Here is a 12650-nt window from a genome sequence, read left to right as displayed (position 1 = left end):
GGTATCTTTAAATCCTAACCATTCATTCTCCCTCTTCCATTTAATCCTAACTCTTCATTCATTTCCTAATCCCAATCCCACTCTCCATTTCCCATTATCTAAACACACTCTCGGAGACTAATTAGTAGTTGGCAATACATATTTATTTGTAAAAGATGGAAACCTTTGTACTATGAAAGTTTGACGTGTTAAAACAAAGGTGGTTAGCTGATTCTTTTAATTGTTATTGTAAGCCATATTTAGATCTGTAAGAAAAAAAAAAGATACAACTAAAGATTAAGTTTGAGTAATACACTTGACATCCAAATACATACAGTTTTGTTCTAAGAAGAATCCAATAAAAAAGAAGAAGAAAACAAACGAAGAGAAATAAAGAGGATCAGATTCTCGTGGCCGAGTTTGCTCCGTAGTCCACATTGGAATCAAAGGTGTGCATTCTCATGTCTAGCATGAGAGTGAGACAGCTGACACTAATGTTTTTACAAGAACTAGCATGATGGCCCACACAGATTGTGCGGCTAGCATCATTATATTTTATCTCATATAATAGCATACATATTTTCTCATTATATTATTCAAATATATTAAAATGACATCATAATTTTAAATTTTGCAATAACTTTATGAAACTACAAATGTGTAATATTCATATTGTATTTTATATATGTGTTAGTTATTAATTATTTTTAGTATCAAATTTTAGTTATTTGTAAATTATATATATTTCTATATGGACTCTAGACTCGTCTTTTAATATTTCTTTTTCTTAATTCAGAATTTTCTGTAAATTGTATTTCTATATATACTCTAGGCTCTTCTTCCAATATTATTTATTTTTATTTCTAAATTTTTATTATTTCTAATTGTATTTCTATGTGGACTTTAAACTCATCTCTCAATATTCTTTAATTTTTAATTTCGAATTTCAGTTACTTCTAAATTGTATTCCTATATTGACTTTAAACTCTTATTCCCATGTTTTTCTTAATTTCGAATTTTAGTTATTTGTAAATTATATTTTTATACGGACTCAAAACTCTACTTTTAATTTTATTATGTTTATTCCGAATTTTAGTTAGTTTTAAATTCCTATATGGACTCTATACTCTACTTCTAATATTCCTTATATTTTAATTCCGAATTTCTTTTTTTTTCTTAATTGTATTTCTGTATGAACTCTATACTCTACTTCTAATATTCCGTATTTTTAATTCCAAATTTATATTATCTCCTAATTGTATTTCTATATGGACTCTATACTCTACTTCTAATATTCCTTATTTTTAATTCCGAATTTCGGGTATTTCCTAATTGTATTTCTATATAGACTCTAGTCACCTCTTCTAATCAAGGTTGTCAGGATCAGGATACTAGGTAGTATCGTTTTGCTCAAAGTAATATCGTATCATAGGATCGTATCGTAGTATCGGGATACTGTGAGATTTTCTTTTTTTAAGTTTAATTAATATTTATATTAATTATATATAGCCATTCTATATTAAAAAATATAGTAATGATATATGCCATGCAAATGGAGACTTATCAAGAGAATCTACGTTGGTTTTGATATATTTAACTGATTTTAAATTTGAGCATATTTATTTACATTATTTTCAAATCATGTTATTTTAAATCATATTTTGTAGTATTGTTGGGATCGTAGAATCGGGATACACCTAAGATTTCGTAGGATCGTGTAGTAATGAATACTAGGATCGAGATACTATGAAAATTAGGATACTATGTGGGATCTGTATCGTTTCGGCTTGGTAGGATCGTAGTATCGTAAGATACTAGGATACGAATCGGGATACTGACAACCTTGCTTCTAATGTTCCGTATTTTTTAATTCCGAATTTCAACTATTTCTAAATTGTATTTCTATATGGACTCTAGTCTCCTCTTCTAATATTCCTTATTTTTTAATTTCGAATTTCAGCTATTTCTAAATTGTATTTATATATGGACTATGTCTTTTCTTTTTTCCCGATTAATGTGAAAATTTCTAGGCCATGAGAGCGAACGTGGAGGCTCCTTTTTCTATTCCTTTAATAATATAATAGATATTCAACTAGATCATATGGCTTGTGTAGAAGCATTATTAGTTAATTTATCTTTCCGAGCAGATGTCTAGCGAATAATCTTGCTGTTTGGCAGCACATTTTAACGGAATTTAGGGTGCCAAGTTGGTTGCATGCAAAGCAAATAAATGTCTGAGGCAAATGAGTAAATTAAATATAACTACTAGGCGAGGTCTAATAGTATTTCTCTTAAAAATAATAATTCTAAGACATAGGGGTAGTATCACCGTTTTGATATTTTCTTTAGGTTTATATACACACACAATTAATTAATGCCTTTTGTTAAAAGTTCCTTTACAAGTTAATTGTGGTATTAAAAAGGATTAATTATGGCGGGAACCAGAAAATATGTAAGCCTAGAGAGAAATTAGTCTATCAAATATGATAGTATTGGCATATATTCTTCTATTTGCAGCATGCAATTTCATACCACTAGTAAACAATCGTCTGTCTAAATTCGTAGTACTAGAATATTCTAATCTGGATTCTAAATTACTATATTTTAAGAATGAAATGAATATATAAAGTTAAACGGAAATTTTACCCACATGAAGCACCTTCTTACCTACACACCCAGTTATTACCCCACTTTCTTGACATTGACTGTCAACAATAATTAGGAGAGGTCCACAGATGGGGGCAAATGGAGAGGTCCACAGATGGCGGCGGCTTGACGAGGAGGAAGGCTGGCAGCGGCTTGATGAGGTGGAGGAGCGGCAGCGGCAGCTCGACAAGGAGGAGGAGGGGCGACGATGGCTAGACGAGGAGGAGGAGTGGTGGCGGCAGCTCGACGAGGAGGAGGAGGGACAACGGCGGCTTGACGAGGAGTGGTGGCTTGACGAAGAGGAGCAGTGGCAATGGCTTGACGATGAGGAGGAGGAGGGGCGACAGTGTTAGGGTGGATCTGGCGGAGGCTCGGCGACGGATCTAGTGGCGCCGAGGCACACACGCAGTGGTGGCGGGCCTTAGTGGGGAGGCGGTGGTGCTGCGGGGAGGTAGGGAGCACCGGCGGCGGTGGCTCATAGAGGAAGGGAGCATCAGCGCACAGTGAGGCGACAATGGCTCGTGGAGGGTGGGAGCAGTGGAGCCGGAGGGCGGAGGGAGTGGTGGTGGCTGCTGCTCCGCACGGATGGGCTCGGGAGTTCGCCGTCGGCGACGTGGTGTCCTGCTGCTTGACATGTTTTTTTCTTTTTCTTTTTCTTTTTGTTTTTGGTGGACATAAATTTGTGCCATGAAATTTTGTTTGATTCAGTTTAATATATACTAATTGCACAAAACTATATTGAATAAAAAACTTTAAGAAACTAGGTTAAATTCACAAGGGTATAAATGAAATTTTTGTCTTGAGTTAACACAGTCATGTTGCCTTCACAGAATAGATCAAGCCCCATCTTCGTTTCTAAAAAAGAGAGTCAAATGACCAAATCAGTGGTTAGTCTTCAAAGTAGGGTAAAAAACGCAATCGCCCTATCATATAAAGTCACCCGATTATCTCCAACTAGGGCTTTTCTAAAAGAGACATCAAGTAGTACGTTTGTGAACACATTGGCCAACACGACATTTTTCTTGCTAGCAAGATTATACAACGAGGTAAATAACTTATCAAAAGAAATGTCTCCCAAAACCTCAAAATTGAGTTCCATTATGAATCACAAAAGATCCATGTGAGAGAAAGAGACGATCGACATGGATGATCCCTCCAAGCAGAGGCGTTGGCATAGTACAGAGAACAAATCGGAGGGAAGGACGAGACAACATGGTGAGGGGTTGAGAACTATACATGCTTACGATTGTGGCAAATGGTGAGTAAATAAATTGATTTCAGCTCTACAATGTGGTATTTTTTCTTCACAAAAGCCAGATTCTACTTCTCATCGGTCTTCACAAACCAATATAGTGACACGTGCCAAAAGCGAGATGAAAAGATAGCTTGTGTCTTTTACCGTTGCAAGGCATAACTGAACCATGCTATACACCATACATTGACCTATCAATCACTTTCGGAGATTAATTAGTAGTTGGCAATATATATTTATTTGTAAAAGATGGAAACCTTTGAGTTTGGAAAAACAAAAAGAGAATCCTCGCCGAAAACAAAAAACAAAAAAAAAAAGAAAAGAAAAGAAGAGAACGAAAGATGCATGTCTCAAAACAAGACATAACCTTTTTTTTTTTTGGGGAAAATCCCAGACATAACCTGTGTCCATCGTGATTCTCATTTAACTTAGCTTCTCTGGTGCCTATATAAACCTCTCCATGGTGTCCATCTGCAGTGCACACACAGTTTCTGTAGTTGCAGGTCAGTCACAACTAAAACAGAAACCAGTTAGCTGCAGACAAACCACACACACAAATTCATGGCCTCTTCAAGTTGTACAGCTCCCAAGGCAGCACCTGAGTTTCACCCCACAGTTTGGGGTGACTTCTTTATCAACTATGAACCACAACCCTTGCAGGCATGCATGCTCGTACACTCTATTCCCTTACCTAGTGCAGAGTACACTTATCTCAAATTGAAGCCAAATGGTTTTGTATCTAAATCTTCCCTTTCTAATATTTTTCTGTTTTATAATTACAAGAGAATACACACGTAGTCTCGCCATTACACAAACACACTGGGCTGCTTTTCATCTTTTTTGTTTAGCTAGGGGCTTCATGTTCTTAACCAGTTGAGTATTGGATATGCTAATTAACCAAGATTAACTAAATCAAGTACTTCGTCAAAATTTTTGGAAATGCCTCAAGTACTTTACTTCAAATTTCTGAATTCGCAATCTACAAATCCAAGTGGATTATAATGCATAAAAATCGAGCATATTAGACATTTCACCATGACAAGGGACAACTTATAATATTTATTAAATATAAAAATGATAAAACAAATAAGATCCATATGCATGATCAATTTTAAACCCTTTCCCTTTTTTTTTCAATAAAGGTGGCATAACTTCTTCCTTAAAGTACTTAAACTAGCACTTCATCTCATTTATATTCGAATTCATGAACATGTTCTCCTGTTCCAGTATTTCTACATGTCAACAAGCTCTTTCCACACATATATAGCATTCTTTAGCGATTCGTACAGGTTACCATGCATGCATGATTTGCTTAAAAAGTGATCTGCTGAAACCATAAATTTTTCATGGATCGATATGCATGATGCTTGCAGTATAATACCTTTTCTCATGTACCATGAGAGATAAATAAATAGTCATCAAATTGCTTCTCCTTTCCACATATTTTTACCTAACATATGTATTAATTCGTGTTAGCAGCGGCCAGAGAAATGGATGAGAGAGAGATCCGATCAGTTAAGAAAGGACGTAAGTCAGCTGTTCGACGCTTTCGTTGGTGTGGCAGAAAAAATGAATCTAGTTGACATGCTCCAACGCCTGGGGATAGATCATCTCTTTGAGGAAGAGATAGCCACCACCTTGAATACCATTCATGGTGCTGAATTTGACAGCCCTAGCCTTCATGACGTTGCCCTCCGGTTTCGCTTGCTGAGGCAGCAAGGGTTATGGGTTTCATCAGGTATGCTGTAAAAGTGAAATATTTATATGCTAATACTCCCTATCTGTATTTTAATGTATGATGCCGTTAACTTTTTAATCAACGTTTGATCATTTGTCTTATTAAAATAATATATGCAATTATCATTTATTTTACTGTGACTTGATTCATCATCAAATGTTCTTTAAGCATGACATAAATATATTTATATTTGCACGAAAATTTTGAATAGGACGAATGGTCAAATTTTGGTTAAAAAAGTCAACGACGTCAAACATTAAAATACGGAGGAAATATATGCTATCCGCTTGCAAATACTTTTTTTTTGGTGGGGAAAAGACAGATATATTACTCAGCTAAAGCCTCCTTACAAACAGCTTGTGAGATTAAATTACAACTTCCATCCGGCCAAAACTCCGAACGAGCATTAGTCCGGCCTCTATTAGCTAAGTAATGTCTGATATTGTTCTGACTACGCTGAATTTTCCGAATTCTAACTTCCCTTCCTTCAGACAGCATCTCTCCTATGTCTCTAACAAGGTAGGCAAGCTGAGACCACTCCTTCTTCTTAGATTGGATCATATCGACTGCAACCAAACAATCTGACTCAACAATGATCGGCAGCAAGGTCCATTGCAAAGCCAGATTAATTCCCTCTTTGCAAGCTAGAAGTTCAGCTTCAAGAGGGTTGCAACATCTCTCTATAAAGCCACAGGCTGAAAAAATAACAGTTCCTAACCTGTCCCTGAGCACCGCCCCTATGCCTCCTGTACCAGAGCTCGAATCAAAGGAACCATCAACATTTAACTTCATCCAGCCTGGCTGCGGACGCTCCCAACGGCATGGATCTGATCTTTTCTCTGGTCTTGCCGCTACACAATTCCGTAAACCAGACTGAACCACATGTTTCCCTTTAACCACATCGACAAGGGGAAACTGTCTAACTTCAAGCAGAGAACTGCAGTAACTTTCTAGGAATCTTTTTGACACATCAATAGGCGGAGGAATTTTACCATGATATAACTCATTACGGACGAACCAGATCCGCCATAGAAGCATTAGCAGCATCATTCTCTCCTCCTTTGGTGTTTTTTCAACTTGGTTGAGAAACCAGTAACTTCCTGTACCATTTCCGACTACGCCCATGGACAAATACCCTGAATTCTCCAGAGCTGCCCAAAGATGAACAGCATGAGGACAGCGACAAAGGGCATGTTCAACATCTTCTTTTTCATTCCCACAGATGCAGCAAACATCAACTCGCTCCATGTTTCTCTTTTTCTTGTTGGCTTGAGTTGCCAGGCTATTAGTTGCAGCCCGCCAATCAAATATCTTCACCTTTTGTGGCACTTCACATTTCCAAATCATATCCCAAGCCGCCTTAGAGTTTTGTCCTGAAGAACTTGAGCTTTCATCAGTAGTTGCTAAGGAGAGCACCAACTTGTAAGCACTCCTCACCGAGAATCGACCTAACTTATCCGGGTGCCACGCAAGAAAATCCTCCTCCAGACGCACTGAAGTACGAATTCTAAGGATCTCTTCAGTGTCAATCGGCAGGAAGGTCTGAGACACCTTAAGAGCATCCCAAGAACCATTTGGGCTCAAAAGATCAGAAACCCATTTCAAACGATAGTGTCCCTTCGTGGTAATCGGCCTCCGAGAGTGGTCTCTCGGGATCCATAGATCTCGCCAAATGCAAACTGACTGGCCATTACCAATCCTCTAGATAATGCCTTTCTTAAGAAGCTCTAGGCCAAATTCGATTGCCTTCCACCCCGGAAGTTAGGTTCAACTAGGCAACTCTACTTTTTGAAAGTTAATGTTAACAAAATTCCCAGGCTTAGTAATAACTGAAAAGAGCTGGTAACAAAAAGAATATTATATAACAAATATTATGATTTTAACATGCATGTGTGTACTTTGCAGATGTTTTCAACAAGTTCAAACACAGAGATGGAAGCTTTATCATTGACATAACAAATGACCCAAAAGGTCTCTTAAGCTTATACAATGCTGCCAACCTTCTCACCCACAACGAGGAAGCCCTCCAGGAAGCTATCTTATTTTCAAGGCATCATTTGGAGTTAATGAAAAGTAACCTGAAGTCCCCATTAGCTGAGCAAGTTTCACGTGCTCTTCAGATACCATTGTCCAGAAACTTGAAGAGGGTTGAGGCCCTATCTTATATATTAGAGTACAATGTACACGAGCAAACATACAACCCCTCAATACTGGAGCTTGCCAAGCTAGACTTTAACCTTCTTCAACATATTCACCAAAGGGAGCTCAAGACAATTACTCAGTAATTTTTCGGAGCATGCTCTAAATATATCAAACTCAATATCTATGAGCCCTAATATAAATGGAATTTGACAATGACTAGAACTTTTTTACTATCACTTACAACAACATACACATATCCTTTCTTAATTTCAGGTGGTGGGAGGATCTTTCAAATGACATAGGACTATACTACATAAGGGATCGCATTGTTGAATGCTACTTTTGGTCATATTCTATGTACTTTGAGGAGGAGTACACACGTGCCCGGATGATCCTTGCCAAGTTTTTCATGTTAACATCATTGTTAGATGACACTTATGATACGCATGCTACTTTGGAGGAATGTCGAAATCTCAATGTGGCCATACAAAGGTTATACTATTATTTTTGATTAACTTTCATCTAGAGAACAAAACATGGGTATAATCAATGAGGTGAAATTTGACTAACTAATTCGTGCAAAAAATGACCATGCAGCTGGGATGAGAGTGATATTTCTGTTCTACCAGATTATCTGAAGAAATTCTTTCTCAAGGTGATGAGCAATTTCGTGGAGTTCGAGAATGAATTGGAACCACATATTAGGCACCGCAATGCTTACAATAGGAAAGTGGTATGACACCTTTTTACGTTTACCTCCGTTTGTATTATTGATTTTACAAATTAAATAGCAAGTATGTTCATTTCCCTAATATTCATGTAAAATTCGCACTATAGCTAATTGATCAAGTAAACATGCCATAATCTTTCATGGTGCTACGATATTTTTTCTTAAAAACATCAACCATATTTTATTACATGTAACAGGAACCTAATTTTGGAATTAAGTTAAAGAAAGGTCCCCCAAAAACAGGCAAGGACCACTGATGTAACTGAAACCAAAGATAAATTAAGTAACATCTTCTGGCCCAAGTTTTTAACTTGGAATGGTATGCTGGTTCCAAAAAACTGGCAAGGACCCCACCATTTTTGGCTCACCTTCCTATTGCTTATATTTCGTGAACTAATTTATAAACAAAATTTTAGTTTCCCTAAAGCAAATCGGTGATAAAAGTTGGAACCAGTCTCCTTTTGGTATTTGGACAGTTGTAATTTTTGAAACCCTACATGCTTCATGGTGCTTACATATTACTCCTTTGATCCAGTTACAAGTATATATAATTTTGGATATTGACATGGTGTTCCAAATGCTATTTTTTTAATCAATCACTAATTTCTATTATTTGTAACAATTTAAGTTATAATATTATGGAGTAATTTTCAAGGAAACTACTAAAGTATGTGATCAAACTTTCATGAGTCAAAATGTAAATATTTAAAAATCCACGGATACTTCAAACTTTGAATTAATTGACCAGGTGTTTGAAATGAAATTACTATTTGTAACTGAAAATTAAGACAATATTTAACAAATAGGTGGATGGATTGGTGAAGGACTTTAAAAAGAAAAAGAGAGGTGTTGCGGACTGTTGGAATGGATAGTAAAGACAATAAAGCAAAAACAATGTTTGCCTAACCACAATGTGAGATTAAATAGACCCGCCACATATAAAGTTGCTTGAAAAAGTAGGGCACTGAAAAATACCTCAAAAACTGAATATCCACCACAAAAGATGACTAACTTATTGAATATATTGATTTGTAGAGCATACAAATAGGTACAATCTGCCAAACAAAAAAGGAACCAAGGAAAAAAAATTAGTAGAACGATATTTGAGATAAATGACAATATAACATAACCCAATGGCACCTCCACATCTTCCATTCGCCTAGCTCTTCCACCTCTGCCGCAACATTTCTCACTAGACCCCCAAGATTATGATTAAACAAACAAACAAACGAGCAATCAATCTTAACCAATTAATTATATATGTGCCGGCCGCTCAAATCTGTCCTTAAGTCCGCGCACAACACACACATTTGCAATGTCCTCGAATTCCCAATATCTACACCTCTTCGAGAGAGATGCCGTTGCCTTTTCCTTTATACAGCTTCTCTCCATCTTCTCAAGTCAAATCGATCGCAGTCAGAATGTCAGATGAGCTGAGAAATCAGAGAAGAAGTTGGCTCGCTCGCTTTTCCAGTCTGGTCGTCGGCGGTCTCCGCCGTCGAGGCGGCGTCGACCGAGCCGCGCTTCCCGGGCCAGCCTCCCCATCCTTCCTGGCTCCTGCCGCTCGCCTCGGCCTCGTGCGCCCCTTTTTTTTCTTTCTTTTTTCTTCCGTTTCAGATAATTTACTCCGCTAAGTAGGGCTGGATCGGAGTGGCAGTAGCCCATGGGCCTCTTGGGCCATGGCCCAGCAAGGCAGCAACTCCTCGTCAAGGAATTAGTCTATTGTGGATCCTTCAAGTCTTGATCCTCCCTCATACCGAGTATAACGTATCCCCAATCTTTAAAAACTAGAGCCAATCAGTTCCCTCGACCGTTTGGATAGCAGTCTCATCCTATGTAATGCTCATATGACCTACTTGTCAGTGAGAAAAAAAATAAAAACAATATAGTCTTACATGTCAATCATCTTGGTCTCCCCCTTTGCTCTTTCTCCTCTCTACCCCATCCCCCATAGAGTCATCGTATCCTATAAAAAAAAAGTTTGCTGATCCTTGTAATGGGACTAAATGCACATAAAACAAAAAATGAAACGCTACCTCCGTTAAGGACATCGTCCTATAATACCTTGATTTCTTAAATCATTACTGGATAAAAATATTAAGATTTAATATGTGAAGATAGCATTGATAGATCTGTGATGAGAAAAAAATATTTTATATGGTTTTTTTAAACATATTTTTAGAAATATTAAAAAATATTAATGATGAGACAACTACATTGGAGACTATGGCGGCTTAGCTATTCCTCTATTTTCGTTGGCACGCTTTTCAAACTGTTAAACGGTGTATTTTACGTGAAAACTTATATATATATATGTATACATACATATATGTCTATATGTATATGTATATGTATACATATATGTATATATGTATATGTATATGTATATGTGTATATGTATATATATGTGTGTGTGTATAAGTTGTTTAAAAAAATCTAATAAATTTATTCATCAAATTTTTATATATTAATACTTAATTAATCATATGCTAATATCATTTCTCGTTTTACGTGCGGCTAATTACTGTTTCAAACATCTAAAAAGAACACAGCCATATATATCAATGTTTGGACAAGTAAAGAACAGAGGTAGTATCAGCATGCACTTACTATGTGATACACACACACACCCCTACCTCATAGATCTTAGCATTGTTCTGTTTTCTCCTATGCAGTTTCAATTGTTATCTGGGTATTATCTCCAGGAGGCAGAATGGTTCCATCATAACTACATACCAAGTTTCAAAGAGCAAATAGAAGTGTCGGTGATGTCTGCAGGTATTCAAGCACTAAGTGTATGTATACTTGTTGGCATGGGAAATATAGTAACCGAGGAGACACTTGAGTGGGCCATTGGCAACAATGATGCCGTTAGGGCTGGCGGTGAGGTGGCACGTTTCATGGATGACATGGCTGCATTTAAGGTATGAGTTTAAGCTTTGTAAATAGAACTTACTCCTCTACTGTATTGCTTTTATAATAGGAGTCACTGACATATAGATCCTAGAGCATGTCAGATCCATGTGTCAATATATCGTATTGCAACAGCAGTGCTAGAGATCAGGATCTCTCTTGTAAATATCAAATCTAACTTTACCATGGTATATTGATACACATGCACATTGCTAAATCTGTCATTTTTCTTCATAGAATGGAAGGAACAAATTGGATGTAGCCAGCTCCGTGGAGTGCTACATCAAGGAGTACAATGTTACCAGTGAGGTTGCCCTAGCCAAGATAGGTTCTTTGGTCGAAGATGCATGGAAAACCATAAACCAAGCTCATATTGATCGCCGTGAACTGTTGCCATTTGTACATCGGGTCACCAACCTATCAAGGAGCATGGCTATTTTGTTTCTTGACAAAAGAGATGCATACACATACAGTAAGGATTTCAAAAGGACGATGGAGAGCCATTTTGTCAAACCTATTCCCCTTTAGGTACCGCACGTAGAAGTGTGAACTACTTTAATTATTATGTATTGGGATATTAGTTAAATATGACAATAATGATAATTAAGATGCCTGTTTTGATCATATGAGAGATTCATTATTGAACCTCTCAACTTGCGTTGATACATATGCAGCACTATGTATTGTCATCATGTAGGTCCATGTACGTACTAGCGTGTAAGCGTTTGGATTGTGTATATAACGAGTTATATCATGCGCTTCGAAATCATTCATCATATGTGCACTATGATTGATTTTCTTTTCTTATTACTTCCGCAACCATATTCCTAAGTTGGGAAGTCAATGCAGTGGGAGTCACTCCACCTACCACCAGGGTTCAAATCCTGGTCCCAACAAATATCACAGGCATGCAAATATGGTTTAATAAAATTAAGTGGGGTACGTAAGAGATTCGCCGTTAGTTTCCATCTATTTGAACCTTGTTAAGAGTTGTATTCGTGTGCAGTTTGGTGGCATTAATTCCAGCATATATATATATGATACACACTAATTATTCCTTGCGGAAAAGAATGGGAGCGCATGAACTAAAGTTGATCTCACCTTCATCATAGTTGAAAATACTAGACTGGTGGGTGACTTGGTCAACCTCTCGGTTCACCTATCTGACTATCTGGCCAATCGAACTGCAATTCACTAACATAGAGATAAATTTTATGTTCCAATACAATCACAAATAACGCAGTGGACGG

General features: G+C 37.1%; 1 protein-coding gene across 1 annotated transcript; it reads left to right on the top strand.

Annotated features, from left to right (window-relative positions):
• Positions 1 to 4370: 4370 nt before the first annotated feature.
• On the top strand, positions 4371 to 12011 carry LOC127765703 (tau-cadinol synthase-like). Its single transcript, XM_052290646.1, has 7 exons — positions 4371 to 4537; positions 5357 to 5615; positions 7521 to 7896; positions 8031 to 8249; positions 8355 to 8490; positions 11163 to 11411; positions 11638 to 12011. The coding sequence occupies exons 1-7, from the start codon at positions 4439 to 4441 to the stop codon at positions 11926 to 11928; spliced, it is 1629 nt and encodes a 542-aa protein (XP_052146606.1). The 5' UTR covers positions 4371 to 4438; the 3' UTR covers positions 11929 to 12011.
• The last annotated feature ends 639 nt before the right edge of the window (positions 12012 to 12650 follow it).

The sequence above is a fragment of the Oryza glaberrima genome, chromosome 3, assembly GCF_000147395.1.
Source record: "Oryza glaberrima chromosome 3, OglaRS2, whole genome shotgun sequence".
Classification (NCBI taxonomy): Eukaryota; Viridiplantae; Streptophyta; class Magnoliopsida; order Poales; family Poaceae; genus Oryza; species Oryza glaberrima.
Note: the sequence above shows the minus strand (reverse complement) of the source record. Positions and strands in the feature narration are given on the sequence as shown.